The 18,013-nt window shown below is 41.6% G+C and overlaps 1 protein-coding gene across 1 annotated transcript in view; it reads left to right on the top strand.

Annotated features, from left to right (window-relative positions):
* Positions 1-18,013, top strand: part of LOC121878019 — a 46,339-nt gene that overhangs the window by 1,879 nt on the left and 26,447 nt on the right. The window contains exons 2-11 of the mRNA XM_042383976.1: positions 6,168-6,304; positions 10,100-10,266; positions 11,520-11,690; positions 11,787-11,924; positions 12,255-12,456; positions 12,701-12,763; positions 13,208-13,376; positions 15,967-16,039; positions 16,680-16,835; positions 17,195-17,359. Of these exons, the coding sequence (XP_042239910.1) occupies positions 6,205-6,304; positions 10,100-10,266; positions 11,520-11,690; positions 11,787-11,924; positions 12,255-12,456; positions 12,701-12,763; positions 13,208-13,376; positions 15,967-16,039; positions 16,680-16,835; positions 17,195-17,359 (1,404 nt within the window). The 5' untranslated portion in view covers positions 6,168-6,204. The remainder of the gene's footprint in view (positions 1-6,167; positions 6,305-10,099; positions 10,267-11,519; positions 11,691-11,786; positions 11,925-12,254; positions 12,457-12,700; positions 12,764-13,207; positions 13,377-15,966; positions 16,040-16,679; positions 16,836-17,194; positions 17,360-18,013) is intronic.

Genomic DNA, 18,013 nt, shown 5'->3' with positions numbered 1-18,013 from the left:
TTGTGACAAGCTGTCTCTCATTCTGTCGTCAACAGATTAGAGAGAGAGAGAAGAAAGAACTCTTGGGATCATTTGATAATAAAAGTGACATTTCCAGACTTCATAAAACCCAATTAAAGATAAATTTCCCGGATACACCTAAGACAACACAGAACACGGCACCTCTCAGCTCTCATGGCCTCCAACCTGCAAGGCTTGTTGTCAACTTTGTCAAAAGTTTTCGATGTTACACAACACTCATCTAAAAGTTGTGCCGAATGAGTTCAGTTGTTTTTCTCATTCATATAAAATCCTCTCGCCTTCAAACAGATAAGATGGTAATGGTGATTGTTCTCAAGTGTCGGGCCTCAGTAGCCTGGTCCCCTGTTGTTATTAACAGACAACAGGTAGCCACTGGCAGGACGTCATCTGATAACACCTGTACACTGAGCAATGACAAGTGAATTGCTGTCAACATAAACATGGTGCACGGGGGGCTAAAAAATTCTACTTTTAGCGAGTCTGTAAAATATTATTCACAAAAATGTATGGAAGGTGTGGAAGTTGATCCTAGCCATAAACGATACATGGCGAGGTCATAAGAAAGGGACGAGGGTGTGAGCTTGTGGTTGTCTGTAACTTTAAGTGTAAATATGGTAAAATTATCGGTAATATCTTATAACAGCTTCGACAGTACAGAGATTGAACACTTCAGTTTCAACGCTCCTTTATGATCTTGTTAGCTGTACGGAACAGTGGAAGCCACAAATAAGGCCAAGTTAGGCCCGTATTATGAGACGCTACAGAATTAAGAAATTAAATTATTGCAGAAACAGGTGAGGGAAGTAAGGAAAAATAATGAACTTTTATAGAATTTAGTAAAGTGTGTAAGTACTGTGTTTTCGACCCGATAGCGGCCCGTGAAACATGAAATCACTTATGAAAGAAGTTATGAATCAGATTAATTATCATAGCCTTACGGCCTTATCTTATTTCTTAGGTTAGGTTTGTTTGGTTTACCTTTCATAAAATATTTAATAATGCTGTAGAAGCTTCATGGCTATTGGCCTTGTTCACACACGTCTTCGCGAGGTTGCTTCTTGCGTGAAACTTAACGAATGATTCTAATCCCAATTTATTTTGCCTGCAGTGAGAAAGTGTGGCTAGTAATTGTGTAAATAAAACAATAATAAACCTAAACTAATAATATCACGAACTTAAATTAACTTAAACTTTACCCAAAATAAATTATAATTTTATTGGATTCTATTCAACTACATATTTTATCCTAAATCTCTTTCAGACTCGAATTTCTTTTAAATATATGTATCAGGTGATAGAGTTTAAGAAATCTTATCGAAATTCAGAAAATAGAAAGCGTTTTTTAATATTTGGCCCACAGCCCAAACCTGATGAAGGCTGGAGTTTCGATACAATATTTTACTTTTTAACATCAGGAAGGAAAGATGAAGTACTGAAGCAGCTATCAAACAGGGAGGTACTACCGCCTGGGAAGATATTGGAAGCATAATGTGTTGTCTAATGGTAGACCCTGCTGCCATATGGCATCACGAAAATTGTGACCAAGTCCCAGGTTGCTGATCTGACTTTCTGCCTCATTTACACACAATTGCAGGGTCTCAATTGTTTCTCTTACTATTGACAACACAACATACACATAACGTTTCTGACTCTTGATCTTTTTTAATTTGTAGTTCCTTATTATTATTATTATTATTATTATTATTATTATTATTATTATTATTATTATTATTATTATTATTATTATTATTATATTTTCACTCACCAGGCCCTGATGAGGGTCTATTGACCTGTGCCCGGTGAGCTAATCCCCGTATTATATATACTCGTGTGTGTGTGTGTGTGTGTGTATATATATATATATATATATATATATATATATATATATATATATATATATATATATATATATATATATATATATATGTGTGTGTTAATAAGTGCATATCGTGTGGAATATGACAGGATGTGCAAGATACATGTTGGGAGGGAACACAAGCAAGGCGGTTAACTGTAGAATACAACGTAGCAGATTTGACATTGTTTAGGTGATGGAGATGACCTATTTTGACCAATAATAAGGACTTTAAATAGATCTTAAAAATTTATTATTGGTTCGGTGTGAGGGAGTACATTATGTGAAGAATTTTATTTGCCGTCAACTTGTTTATAATATCACCATTAAACATCGGCGTTACCTCAGAATTGCGAAGTTATTATACCGAATACAAGGATTGAAGAAAAAATCGTCTGGAGGGATTTCACAACCATTCGGTAAAAAAAAAATCCGTAAAAATATTCTCAAGGCAATATTACACACTACTATCAGTGATGAAGATCTAGGTGGTGACGCAGTTGAGATTGTCACATAAAAGCTGAATGAAAATTTATCGGGTAGAAATGATCACCTGAGGATTCTCCCACCAGCTCATTTCCCCTCACGATTAATCACCCTAACCTAACCAACACTAACCTAACACAACATAACTTAATATACCTAACCTTAAACTAACATACCATATCCTAACCAAACCTAACCAACCATAATCTGTCATAACCTATCCTAACCTAGCCAACAAGTACCTTAGCATTGATAACTTGCTTTAAATTATCAAATGGAATAAAGAGTTAGGGAGGCTAATATTCAGGAAGTGAGAAGAATCTAGACAATATCAAGTGCTATGCTCACCCCACTTTGTCAAGAGAGTATTAAACACGAAACTTTATTTTATCATCAAAGATACACTGCTGATAAGGACGAGGTCGAGTCAAACTAATAAACTTTAGTATTGTAATTTTCGATGAAGTAGTTGTTCCGACAGAAGCCACAAGGCATAATAAATAAACAGAAAAAGGAACCACAAATATGATATAAAGAAAGATACAGTTTAGGTATAAATGTAATGTCTATAGTGAAGGAGGATGCGAACATTATGAATTTGAAGTGCATGTTATCTTTTGTACTAATTTATGTTCACTTCATACCACCGTTGTGTTGCCCAAAAAAAGTAAGTAGTAAAACACATTATGTGCTAGTAATTATAGCCTTAATTACCAAAATATATCCAGACTTCCCTAAAATTTTGTGCATATATCCGAGATGCAATATTGCTTTTACGTGTAATGTAATCCACGCCCTTGTTGTGACTTTGTGACTGGACGTACAATGACTAAAACAATCAAAACAGCAACAACAATCAAAGAAATTAATAAACTTTACCAGTATTGTATGTATGATATGTATAATTCATCAGAGTATACAAGGTATTTACATGTGTTGGATTATTATACACATTGTAAGGGCGGTAACGAGCGGGATGGTTATCCGCCGCTCGTTTGCTTGTTCGCGGCCCCACAAGGGGGGGGGGGGGGTAGACGGAGGTGAGAAGGTCGCTGCTGCTTCGTCACACGTCAGACACTACTCAGCCAGTACCACGGCTGCATTTCCCCTGCTGTTCGATCCAACTCTGGTTGTGTACTCATCTGAGGCTCGTGGGCTGATTCCCAAATCCTTCACTATTCGGCTGTCAATCTTCAGTTACTACCGCGGCTGCCTCGTCATCGCCACTTACTCCACGTCCTATCCACCGTCCGTGCCCTGGCGTCTCTCCTGTGTGGCAAGACATTGCCCACCGGCGCCAAGTGAGGAAGCTGCCTTGGACCTACCCCCTGAGAGCGGATCACCGCGTTAACAGAACATTCCACGGAGCAACAGACGTAGGAAATATCTGTACTTTGTTTGACTCGTTATTGTTTATGTAATATTTGTATGAGTGGTGTCAATTATTGTGATTATTTTCGTAGTAAAGAGATGTCTATCTCTAATGTTTGTTTATTACCCCTTGGAAACCCATGGTTCTTGGCTTTCTTTCTATAAGATCTTGATTAGGCTGGCAAGGGATTTATATCCCAAAAGTCCAAGACTTTACACACGTCTACAATAGTATTAATGGGGAGTCGACAATCTGAGGTGGCTTTGCCATTTTTTTTCTAAATTGGGTAAAACGTGCACCATCTTCACTTTCATAGTGATTTTGCCTGCGGCCATCTAGTGCTCGTATAACACCTTGTTGTGCAACTGTTCACAAATGCCGTGGAAAGAGGAAGCAGTGAGGAATATTGATAAGGATATCATGATTATGAATTCATTGACCCCGGGGACGCTCGCGTAATAGGTTATGAGACCGCAGTATACCAAAGCTTCTTGTAAAGTTCACTGAATGTCGTTGTATTCGTTTTAACCCGTTATCGACTACAGTATATCTTCTATATACAACACATTTAAGCATACATGGGAAATGATAAGAATTTAGTAAATACAGGTAAAGTATATCATTTAGTGGCAAATCCAAGAGATCAAGGGCTCAAAATCTCCGTTTAAAAAAAAAAAAAATTGCTAAAGAGAACCACAACACCCTTAGTGTACAGGAGTTTGGTTTGGCAAAAGGGGGGGGGGCGGTATTAATTCACAACTTTGCACATCATTAGGTCCTCCCACCCCTCTATAAGGCATCTTACATTCAACTTTGAGAATTGAGCCCCATCCACACGATCGAGCAGTGCCCGGCGGGCTTTGCCCGTTTACCGGGCAAAGCCTGTGTGTTGTACGCAAGGGGGTGGTTGGCGGCAGTCTTAGTCGGGCGCCGGTAGCTAGTAGGTAGTCGGCAGTGGCGGTTCGATCACCATGGTGTCGCAGGAATAATCGCCGGACAGTTAAAGCGAAGAGCATAGCGTTGTGTACTATAATAATTGCTGCTATAAGCAAAAAGAAGAACCAAATGCAGAAAAGGGAATGGTGCAAACAGTGGTTAGGTCGAAGAAAAGTATTGGGAAGTCATGCCACGATTTTACGTGAATTGCAAGATGGACATGAGCAAGATTTCACCAATTACATGAGAATGGACCCCAACACCTTTTACAAACTTCTAGCGAAGGTGGAACCATATATAAAAAAAAACAGGATACCTACTGTATATGAGGAAGAGTATATCTGCTGAGGCTCGTCTAGAAGCAATGCTCATATATCTTTCAACTGGGAGCACCTACACGTCACTTCAGTATAGAACGAGGATATCAAAAAGTTTGCCTCACATAATACCTGCAACTTGTCAAGCCATGTATGAAGTATTCAAGGAAGATTACTTACAGGTGAGATTTGTAGTACATAAAAATTCATTGAATAATGTTAGAATTATGATATGCATACACAGGAAGCTATGGAACTAGAGTGAGGAGAGCGGCAGGAACGAAGAACACACACGAATGTCCTCATTACATAATACATAAACAATCTCCCCTTTATTGTCACGCCAATAATGTACATTGCATAAGCTTATTTGGTTATACACTGGACATCTGGACCGAGCGGGGAACATATACGTATCACATTTGCAGTACTTAACTCAGGTTTTACAAAGTGCTAGCATACGTTCTGTCAGTATCTCTGTTCATACCTCACCGACTTGAGGACCCCGAGGTCAGGGTGGTGTGGTGAACAGCTGTTTTTGACAGTCACGTGAGGTTCCAATAATAACACGTGTCTTGTATTGCAGGCTTGTGTAATGTTGAATATTAATGACAATATTATAGGAATGTCGGTTTTCCGGTTTTATCGATTATAATCGATAAAACCGGAAAACCGGTTTGTGAAGGGGTCCCAGGGTCAACTCGTTTGTCTGGCAGAGTCGTCGATCCATATCCGGCAGCAAACCACCAGGCAGGCGGACCATGATTTTGTTCAACGACGGGCACGGGCACTACGCTGGTTTGCCCGCCAATTTTGCCAGATAACGGGCATTTAGCGCGTGCCCGCCGGGCACTGCTCGATCGTGTGGACGGGCCTTTAGTTTGTCTGTTTTAGGAAGATTATGTTCAAAATTAATATCTGAAGGATAACTATACGTTTTGTGTTACCGTGTATAGAATGACTTGCGTAGGAAATAGGAACATTTGCTTCGAGGTCAGTTGACTGGTTGATGTAGAAGTCACCTGGACATCCTGAGAACACAGACACGCCAGATAACACGAATACTGTACACACAAAATTGCGACACACTGTAATCATTTCGACAACTATTTTAGATACTGGTCATAGAGTCATTCCCGTGATGATAGTGGTGAAGTACTTACCGTCTGTTGTCTCTCAGGGCGGGTGTTGCTGCGTCAGGGGGTGAGGGTGGAGCCATGCGTCCACCACGGAGCTCCCCCCAGCCAACCACCCAGCTGCTGCTGTTGCTGTCCCTGCTGCTGCCTGCCACAGTACTCGCCACCACCACTACTGCAGGTAAATACTGGAGTTCTATAGACAATAGGTATTCACTGACGGCACGACAGTTTCTGATTAGCTATGTGATGTTAACCATTGAAAGAGTTATCAAAACAAGGCGTAGGAGAACTAAGAGTTTTAGTCTACGTTTTGTTTCTACAAAATTATGAATTTATTTTGTCGTGGTGTTTTGCTGGATTAGTCTCTGTGGTTTGTCAATCAAACGCCAACATTACGCTGATAAATAACTGTTGCTCATGCGTACGACAACAGGGAGTGTAGTTGCTGGCACGTTGCCACGGCTCTCCACCTTTTTTAATGCTGTGTATCACAAGAGATAATATTGACTTTTGTTATTGATGACTCAACAGCGCTGGGATACTGAATAAGGATTTTAATGATTCAAGGTTTAAAAAAGCATTTTTCATTGCATGGCCTCATTTAATACACTAAGTGGAAATATAGTCAATAAGTACGTGGTGCTAAACTTGAACTTTACATTTAATTGGCTTGTATATAGTTATATATTATCTTATTTAATCTCCTGACTAAGTTGAACAATATAGAAACTAAAAAAAAAATATGAGTGTGGTCAGAATTAATTTATTATTATTTATTTATTCTATTTTTTTTGCGAGGAGGTTCCCATGCTTGCTGGCCCTAAATAAATAGGTACAAGGTTAAATTTTATCGAATTACCTTAAGATAAGCCCCTAACATATTGCGCCTGAAGATTAACCACCCTAGCGCTACCTGAGGGGGCGAGGGGTAAGTTTGAATGGTCAATCTTCTGGTGATTCCAATTTCGCATTAACTCGCTGTTTTGTTTTTAGAGAAGTAGAAATGTTCAGTGGCAGATGTACTGAGATTTCGAGTGTGTTACTGTGTTGGCAGGTGTTACTGTGTTGGCAGGTGTTACTGTGTTGGCAGGTGTTACTGTATGTTGGCAAGTTGTTACTGTGTTGGCAGGTGTTACTGTATGTTGGCAAGTTGTTACTGTGTTGGCAGGTTGTTACTGTGTTGGCAGGTGTTACTGTATGTTGGCAAGTTGTTACTGTGTTGGCAGGTTGTTACTGTGTTGTGCAGGTGTTACTGTATGTTGGCAAGTTGTTACTGTGTTGGCAGGTTGTTACTGTGGCAGGTGTGTTGCTGTGTGTAGGTGTGTTACTGTATTTGTAGTGTTGCTGTATGTTGGCAAGTTATTACTGTGTTGGCAGGTTGTTACTGTGTTGTAGCAGGTGTGTTACTGTGTTGGCAGGTGTGGCAGCTGTACATATGTTGGCGTTTGTTACTGTGTTTTTACTGTGTTGTAGGTGTGTTACTGTGTTTGTGGGTGTGTTGTTACTGTATGTTGTTGGCAGTGTTGCTGTATGTGATTTGTACTGTGTTGTGGTGTGTTACTGTGTTGCTTAGGTGTTACTGTATGTTGTGAGTTGTTTGCTGTTTGGCAGGTGTTACTATGTATTTATGTAGAGATTGTTACCTGTGTTGTAGGTGTGTTACTGTGTTGGCAGGGTGTGTTGCACTGTGTTGGCAGAGTGTTACTGTATGTTGTAGATTGTTGTTGGGTTGTTACTGTGTTGGCAGGTGTGTTACTGTATGCTTGGGTGTGTTACTGTGTTGTAGGTGTTACTATGTATGGCAAGTTGTTGCTGTGTTGCTTGGAACTTGTTACTGTATTTTGGCAGAGTGTGTTACTGTGTTGGTGTTGCTGTATGTTGCAAGTGTGTTACTGTGTTGTTGGCAGGTGTTACTGTAGCAGGTGTGTGTTGCTGTACTGTGTTACTTTATGTTGTAGCATGCGTGTTGTGTGTTGGCGATGTGTACTGTATGTTGTAGGCGTATTTATATCTTCTTAGAGTTGTTACTGTATGTTGGCAGGTGTGTGTTACTGTGTTGTAGAGGTGTACTACTGTGTTAGGCAGGTGTGTTACTGTGTTGTGAGTGTTACTGTATGTTGGCATGTGTGTTACTGTATTGTTGTTAGTGTTGGAGTGTTGGCATGTGTTGTGTGCTTGTAGGTGTTTTGCTGTGTTTGTAGGTGTGTTTACTGTATGTTGGCAGGTGTGTTACTGTGTTGGCAATCGTGCAATTGTGTTATTGTATTATTGTTTAGCAGTGTGTTATTGTGTTGTTATGTGTGTTATTGTGTCTGGCAGGTTACTGTATGATGTGGTGTGTTGTGTGTTGTAGGTGTGTTACTTGGTGTGGAGTGTTGTGTGTTGGCAGGTGTTACTGTTGATTGGCAGGTGTGTTACTGTATGTTGCTTGGGTGTTTTGCTGTATGTGTTGGCGTGTGTTACTGTGTTGACAGGTGTGTTAGTGTTGGCAGGTGTTTCTTTTCATCAGGCGTGTTCCTCGTGGTTATTGTATGTTGGCAGGTTGTTTTGTATTTGGCATGTGTGTTACCTGTTGTTACTGTATGTTGACAGGTGTGTTACTGTATGTTGGCAATCGTGTGGTGTGTAATTGTGTTGGACTTGGGCGTGTTTATTGTGTTGGCAGTTGTGTTGTGTGTTGGCAGGTGTGGTGGGCAGGTGTGTTACTGTATGATGGCAGGTGTGTTATTGTGTTTAGGTGTGTTACTGTGTCTGTGTTGGCAGGTGTGTTACTCTATGTTAGGCTGTATGGCATGGCAGGTGTGTTGCTGTGTTGGCGTATGTTGTAGGTGTGTTACTGTGTTGATGCAGGTGTGTTACTGTTGTTGCAGGTGTAATTGTGTTACTCTAGGTGTCGATATTGTGTTGTGTGTTGTTGTGTTGGCAGGTGTGTTACTGTGATGGCGTTTTGTTAGCAGGTGTGTTATTGTTATTGTGTTGGCAGGTGTGTTACTCAGTTATTGCGTTAAGTGTGTTATTGTATGTTGGCAGGCGTGTTATTATGTTTGGCAGGTTGCTTGGGTGTGTGTGTTAGGTGTGTTATTGTATTTGGCTGTTACTGTTTTAACAGGTGCGTTGTGTTAGCAGGCGTGTTATTAATGCAGCAGGTGTGTTATTGTGTTGCAGGTGTGTGTGTTCGCAGGTGTGTTACTGTATATTGGCAGGTGTGTTACTGTATGTTGGCAAGCGTGTTACTGTGTTGGCAGTTGTGTTACTGCAAGTTGGCAGGCGTGTTACTGTGTTGGCAGGTGTGTTAATGCATGTTGGCAGGTGAGCTGCTGTGTTGGCAGATGTGTTAGTGTAAGTTGGCAGGCGTGTTATTGTGTTGGGAGGTGTGTTTCTGTATGTTGACAGGCGTATTACTGTGTTGACAGGTGTGTTACTGTGTAACAATATCATGAGTTTCCCTCCACTTGAGAGTTCCCCTCCAATTTTAAGCCAATAGTATGAAGGCCTTAGGCCTGTCTTCGACCAATGAGAAAGCCTATGAGGCGTGACGTCATTAAAGTTTTGGTGTCCCAAGTGGGCTCACTCGTCTTGAATAGCCGAGTCTGCGTTTGGTAAGAGTTAAGTGTGCTTGTGACCTGGGTGTTACCTCCTCGTATGGCGGCTATAACGTCAGTACCTATTAGGTTTGATCCGTTTCCCGAAATGTATTGTGAGTAATGGACCCCTTGGTTAGCATGCTAGGAATTTAGGTTTATTGTTTTGAAGTGTAACCATTATGATTAGTTCTCAATTCCCTTGTGTTGACTAAAACATTGTCATGCATGTCTTTGGTATTATGCAGTAATACGGTGAGTCCTATGTTGGCAGGTATGTTACTGTATAATGGCAGGCCTGTTACTGTGTTGGCAGGTGTGTTACTGTATGTTGGCATGTGTGTTAATGTTATTGTGTTGGCAGGCGTGTTACTGTGTTATTGTGTTGGCAGGTGTTGTGGAGCAGGACAGGTCAGCCGTGTACAAGCAACGGGTGGAGGTGAGAGTGGACGGTACCACCGCCTACAGCGCCACCGCCGTAGTGGAAGTCAGCAGGTACACCTCAGACACACTGCTAATTCTCACCACTAGAGACCCGGACAACAACGCCACACCCCTTGTAAGTTTCTGGCTGCTCGGAGAGACACTGGTGGCAAACATGCTGTCGCGGTAATAGTCTTTCAGGGGCTAAAGAACACCATGATGTTTTTCAGGGGTTAAGGAAAACGAGGATACGAGATATATTTCAGCAGGGGATCGGTGGTAGAAGCGGTACCGTTCTTGCCTCGCAAGCGATATGTCACGGGTTCGATTCCCGGGCCGGTGGAAGTTGTTTGGACTTACTTCCTAGCCCCCATTAGTCCCTGTTCACCTAGCAGTAAAGTAGGTACCTGGTGTAAATCGAAAGTTGCGAATTCGTATTCAGGGAAAGTTGTTGGAGCTTCCAATAACTTGATGACATAAACCACTGACTCTTCAGGCTTCTACGCCCTTAACTCATGAGACATAAAGCAAGCATGAACTTAGCATGCTTCTCTGTTGGGCACTGTAAACGCTTCTGCGCTTCACCTTACACAAGGATGTAGGGGAGTGCCCAATAAAAAATATATATATATTTCAGCGGTGACTACATTAATTTACAATAAAAGCGTCATCACTAGTTCAATATACTGTATACTCCCTGCCATGGTAACGATTTGCGGGCAACTTAAATGAAACCAGAAAGTGAACAACATTCAAGAGTTTTTCCCATCTGCTCGTAAATTACTTAAGTCTTTACTCCGTGTGTCAGTTTATAAGACGTTCTTTATGGACCAAATATTCTAAGACATTTCAATACACTTTTAATAAACCAAACGCTAGTAACACTTGAGAAGATCAGTTGGAATAAATAACTCGTTAACCAGACCACCATTTAGCGTCATCGACGGTTGCCAGTTGGTGTTGTGATATTATGGTGGTGGTCGCTACTGTGAGCTCAGGACGGACCATCACTTTGCCTCATCCAAGAATCTTACACGTTTCTGTATTAAGGTATACACTGCATAAACCAGGGTGTAGCAATGCATACTGTGCACTGCTACACCATTATTAGTTATTATTTTAGTATTTATTTTTATTTTTATAATAGAAAATACTGTACATTTGGAATGTTGTAGTAAAACAAATACTATTGATCTGTACTGAGTAATGAACCGTTTTGTTTTGTGTTGCACTGCTGTATGTGTCTAACACGGAATCAATAAGCTGTTCACTAAGACTGTCACAAATTAGCCCATAAAGGTCATTCAAGCTCAACCCTGGTTTATGTCTTCAGTCCTATAGTATTGTTCATATAATATGTCCGGCTACATAGTATATGGTGTCTTACAGGTGTCAGGTCGGGGATCAGGACGTGCTGTGGTGGTGAAGAGTGTGAGAGGCCACCTTACTTCCCTACTACACCATGTTGAGGAAACACCCGCCTCCCTTAACTACAAGAGGTCGCTCGCCTCCCTCCTCACCCCCGCCCACCACACCGCCTCACTCGCCTACCACACACAGGTACTGTAACCCCCATCACCTCCTGTTGATGAGTTGCAGATTATATTGACGTTTTATATGAGGTATTGTGTGATTTCACCTGGATTACCCTCACAGGCCGATGTGTTGGGGACGTGTGAGGTGCGGTATGAGCGTCAGGGGTCAACCACCATCACCGAACGTGACCTGACCCGCTGCTCCCACTTCACCCTGGAGAGAGTCCTCGGTGGCCATCACCTGCCCCTCCTTCACCTGGTAAGTAACGGGAAATGACTTTGTGACGACTTCTCGGGTTATACCGGGCAGAATCATTGACTCTTAGGACCCAAGAGGTTAAGATACACGGAAGTAAGACATTCCTGGTGAAGTTATAGCTCAGTGTTACCAGCAACTGGTTTTACACATCTGGTTCAAAGTATGGCAACGTTTTACTGGAGGTTTACTTTGTTTCTTCAGAGGAATTAAAAATGAAATTTATTGCTTTCCAGGTTGATAAATTTATTCGGTCATCTGGCCAAGACTCAAAGGTTAAAGCAACAAAATGTCATAATCAACAAAATTTTAAGGCAGAGTTGTGTGTTACAGAGTGTGGACCTGGTGGGCAGCACCTCACGCTGCCAGTACCGGTGGCGGGGCGCAGCCGGGGGCGTGCTAGAGGGCGTCCAGTGCACAGAGACGTTACTGGTGGCCCCTCGGTACTCCCGAGCGTCAGACCTCCTCAACATCACCATCACCTCATCCCTCACACACACCGCCACCGCCCACTTCAACCCCGCTGCCTATGAGTGTAAGTCAGCGTAGCACCAACTGTGGTATGTTGTGTTTGTTGTTCGGATTATCATCTGTACCAGATGCTCGTGACTGTGTAAGTGGCATTTATATACAAAGTGAGCTGTTATAAAGGTGGTACACCTTCTCACATATTGACTATAGTTTACAAATATACTGTTGATGTAGTGTTAACAGCTTTGATCGTTCGAGTAATTATTTGAGGGTCGATTAAAAAGCTTAAAATTATATTTCTTTTTCAGACTTGGAGGAGGCGACCGAGACAACAGACGTGACCTACCAACCAGTGCCGTACGAGACTGAAGGTAAACAATAACATTACAACACCCACCGTTGTTAAATCAAACAACGTTCCTGTGTTTTTTAATAATGTTCCTCTGATAAATATGCAGTAATCATCACTCACCTTCAAGAGAGTTCCAGTACTCGAAAGGCAGAGTTCTATCAGTCGTGTTGTTGTTGCTCACTTTGCATCTGTATTATTCTGGCGAATTAAAATGTTCCAATTTCAACAGTGATGCATAATATTATCTAAGTCAAGACACAATAGTCGCCCCTGTGGTACTAAATAATGAAATATAGTTTTATTCTTACAACACACTACATTTTTGCATCTCCCCCGTTATTAAAGATTAACACAATTGCGTTCTAGCTCATTTTTTTAGTACGTAATCACTTCGTGTTAGACTATTTCTTATAAGTATGTAAAGTCGCTGACTACCTCACACTGTGCTGTCGACCTGCCGCAGGAGACGACAAGGACGTGTCGGAGCTGCTGAAGGAAGTATGCTCGACGGAGGGTGAAGGACGTCTCACGGGCGGTTTACTACAGAAGATGTCGCAGCTGATGCACACGGTGGCTCGCTCCTCCACGCTAGACCTGCCCCACTTCACCACCTCCTGCCCCGCCAACCTCAGGTCAGTTTACGTGTAGCCTTATCTATCACTGCTCAAATGGACCTTGAATCTAATGGACTCCAGTCTTTATGGTCACTGAGGGGCTTGACTTGACCTGACGTCTGTAGATAAGGTAGAGGGCTATTGCTTATAATGCTGAGTGGTAGGGCAGGGATTAGGATTGGAAGTACTTTGGTGGCAATTTGGGGGAGAGGGGGTTGGTTTAGGATCAAGGAGAAAGAGGGAAGAAATTTGAAGGACAGTAAGAGATTGACAGTATCCGGGCTCAACCAGATATGCCGAGGTTATAATAATTATAATTTGAACTTACATCTTGCGTGATTAGGTTCTAGCTCTCAAGCCTTTTTCATTTAGTTAAAAATATGTTTATTTTTGTAGTAGCCATTGTTTCAAGGAAGGGGTGACGACCTCTAGCCAGGTTCTTGTGGAGCTGGCTGAGCAACGTATCTTTTGTTTTAATAAGAGTGGAAGGAAGGGGCAAGAAGACAAGTGTTGGAGAGGCCAAGGATAGTGTCCTTTGGTCACTCATCTTTTTAATGAAACATTTTCTGTTTTAGAGAATTGAAGCGTTTTGTTTATAGTAGGGAAGTTTAGTTTTTAAGAAGAGATGTAGGATCCAACTTGCTACTTTTGTTCACAAGGAGGTGGTCCTATCTTTTGGTTTAATTGAAAGATTGAAGCTTGACTTGAAGGTACAGTATTTAATGGCTATACAGTTCTTTTTGTTTTTGTATTAAATTTGATAATTTTTAGATGTATTTTGGTATTGGTGGTGGGTTGTCGACTCTTATTCTGCTTAATCTGAACCAAGCGTGTTCTTCTCTTGCTCGTTGTCGAGTCAGTTTGCTACTGTAGTCTAACTCTAGTATTTGTTCCCATGTTCTTTTGGCTTGGATGTAGATGTCTACGTTTACTGCGTTGATGTTGGCTCTTCTATGGAGTTCTTCGTTTGTTACTCTTTCTTAGTAACTGATGTTATATATGAAAGGCTTTTATTTTGTACCGTTTAGTTTCTTGATTTGTTCTAAATGAATTGGTTGGTACAGGCGGGTAACACATTACTGATTTTATTAGTAACATGTATAACTTCCTTTTGTTTGGTATGTTCAGGTTTTTTAATCTTATTTTTGAGAGTTTGCTACGTAGTTTGTGGACTTTTTCGTTGATGAAGCTCTGGTAACCATTTGTTGAGAGTTTCAGTCCCAGGATGCTGCCTTCGTTGGTGTTGGGTAAATTTCTTCATCTACTATTACTGGTTCGACCTTTTTCTTGGCAATTGGTATAATTTTAAATTTGTTGATGTTTGTCCGTATTTTCCATTTCTTTTCGTAGTCATTTATGTTTTTTATTACTAAGGCTGTATGGCGTGCCATCGTTGCTTCTGATTTTCGGGGATATGATATGATTTGTGTGATGTCATCGGCAAAGATAATGTGTTCGCTATGTTGCGTTGGTTTAGGTAAGTTGCTGTATATATGGAGAATAGTGTTGGGGATAGGACGTCTCCCTGGGGAACTCCGCTTTCTAGGTCGAAGGGTGGACCTAAATGGTTGCCAATTTGTAGCTGTGCTGTCCTGTTTTGAAGGTAGTTACATAGGATTCCTGAGGGGCTTGTTTGATCTGTAATTCTCTTAATCACTGCGTAATCAAATGATCGTCACCTGAAATAAGAAGCTTGTACTGTCCTTACTTGGGAGATACAATAATAATGCTATCAAGACTTTGGTAATGGAGCGGGAAAAAAAGATGGCTAGAATGAGTGAGTAATTCAGAGACAGAGGAAGATTTAAAGACCATGGTGTTAGTTAGAAGGACGGGGTGAAGGACACACTGGGAATCTATAAGTCAGGTGGGTGGGTGGACCTCCAGGGAGCAGCAGTGGGCGTGACCGAACGGGGAAGAAGTCGAGTGATTTTGGGAGGAAGAACGTATGGGTGATGATCGCGTGTGTGAAGTGACTGGGATAAAAAGTGTGGACATTTGAGGTAACAATACATATATTGCAGCAATGAGAATGATTGAATGATAGTGAATGAATAGAGAATAATAATAATAATAATAATAATAATAATAATAATAATAATAATAATAATAATAATAATAATAATAATAATAATAATAATAATAATAATAATTAACAGTTTATTGAAAGAGCTTGGCAGCCAGAAGGCTGAAAATATACAGTTACATATTTGGGGAATGGGTTACGAATTACAAATAATATACAAGTAACATAAGTGATACAAATAAGATATATAATAACTAGATGGGGAAAAGCTCAAACTACAGTGCATTTCAACATAGTGACAGTGCAAGAGTAGTGTTTACTGGGAGTGAATACACTGATTTATTACAAGTTATTGATAATTTTTACAATGGTTGGGACTGGGCTGTTCTTATAGCGATCAGTTCGTGCACGTATGGGCTGGATGCGGTTGTGGTGTCGAACAGCAATTCTCGGGCTAGGGATCTCAGGTGGTAGTAGGAGCCGGTGTGTGTGTGTTTCATTCGTCACCTACAGTAGGAAAATACTTGTAAGCATAAAGTCGTATATTAATACAGTATTATAATAATGATCTCCCCGCTGCAGGAAGATGGTGGCGGTGGCGTGGGCCGTGGTGGGAGGTCCTCGCACTTTACACTTCTTCTTCGCCCAGCTGGCTGTGAGTACTTCCTCCTCGTCTTGTAGTCTACTATCTATCCCTCCTTCCTTTCCCTTATTCTCTCCCTTCCCTGTCCTCTTTCCTTTCTTTCCTTTTCCCCTCTCCATTTCTTCCTTTCACCTTCTCTCCCTCCCTTCTCACCATTTTCCTGCCTATTTTTCCCTCCTCTCTCCTCTCTCCATCCCTTCTTCTCATCTTCCTGTTGATCCTCCCCTCCCCTTCTCTTTCCTCCCTCTTGCTAAGTTATGTTACCCATGACCCTCTATATAATGCTCTGGTGGCATCACGGGGTCATCACTGTCTCGATACTTTGGTTATTGACGACTATTTCACGCTGATTTCTTCATCTTTCTATTGAACTTGAAGATTTTGTTTACATACAGCTAGGACCAAGAAGACACACAAAATCTGTTAACACACTTTAGGTTTGTTTTGTTTTGGCGGGAATTTTTTTTTTCTGTGACCTCCAACAAAGGTTTGATAATTTACCATCTTCTGCTATTCAATTCACTGTGATGGTTGATGATAATCTTACTCAACATTGTATTAGGGATGTCTCGTTACCTTCTGTTATTCAATGTTAAGAAAAAGACAAACCGGGAATCCTTTATTAGCTTAAAATATATTATGTATGGTGCAGGAACTGGCACGAGACCCCGAGGACCCCATGAGGCTAGGGGACGACTTCCTTTTCACCCTGGCGTTGAGGAGTCTAGTGGACCCCGGCCACCATGCCCGACACAACCTTCCTCACGACTTCTTCCTTCGTCGGGAGAACCAGATGGTGTATGAGGAGGTGAGGAGAAATACAGCACCACGGTATACACTTACAGTCATGTATGAATAAGATATACATGTACATCTCTGTGTATGGTTCTATATTATGAAGATTTTATATACACGTTTCAGCCAAATATGTGTTCCTTCAGTATTTCTTATAATGTATTTATATGCTTCAACAACTAAGGTTTTTCAACATCTAGTACAAATCACTTTATACACTAGACAATAACAACTAAAACTTAAAAGATATAAAACTAATATGTCACTGAGTTGTAAATATATAACTTATGCTTATGAGGTTATCAGTATGATGACGATGAGGCAATTTACACCCCCACCACACGACATTATTAACGTGTTGTGTTGGGGCAGCTGGTGGACTACTTGTTACAACAGACGCCCCCACCGGTGTCAGGAGTGGCGGCGCTGCTGGAGGGGCTGAAGCAGGTGTCGCCGCAGTTGTATGAGCGACTTCTGCGCAAGTGTGGTCCCTACCTCTCCCCCGAGGCCGCCTGCGACCGAGGGGACCACGCCGAGGTCAGTCACCCTCATGTCATCTGATTTGACCGAACCTAACCTAACCTCACCTAACCTAAATTAAGCTATAAACTAAACCATAAACTAAACTGAACTAAACTAATCTGTGTAGCGGAAGTACCACAGGAAATCATATCATGTACAGTCAAGGTCAAAAGCAGCATCAACCCCTAATGAGATGAAACATCATGGTAAGTCAGAATACACCCGTACTTTAAGGCGCTACAGCATCAACCATTTTCTTGAAGAGGGACTCCTACGTCCCACGTGTGCAATCAACCACGAGGAGCGTTGATTACACACCTGGACTTGGCTATTTTAATCACATACACCCAATACTGGGGAGATGAATGTGTCTATGTAACCACTAGAACTCCCGGTCCCAGCGTGTGACTCTTCATTCACTCGGTCTGCACTCAGTTGGCTTACTCCCAGTACTTCATGGACAGGAAGAGAGCGACCGTCAGCCCGCCTACTTAGGCCAGCTCAAGAGTACAACCAGGTGAACCCTGCCCAGCTGAGGGAGGGGTTCTACTTTCCCGTTAGTAAGAGTTTTCACTGACTGGCTGAGGAGATGTGTGGGTGGTTCTTGTGGTGTTGTATGAACCTAGGTGGGGAGAACCAGATCGACCACAACAGAGCTCTGCGGCCAGT

Source organism: Homarus americanus, unplaced genomic scaffold, assembly GCF_018991925.1.
Source record: "Homarus americanus isolate GMGI-L3 unplaced genomic scaffold, GMGI_Hamer_2.0 scaffold40244, whole genome shotgun sequence".
Classification (NCBI taxonomy): Eukaryota; Metazoa; Arthropoda; class Malacostraca; order Decapoda; family Nephropidae; genus Homarus; species Homarus americanus.
This window is presented reverse-complemented; position numbering and strand designations above follow the sequence as displayed.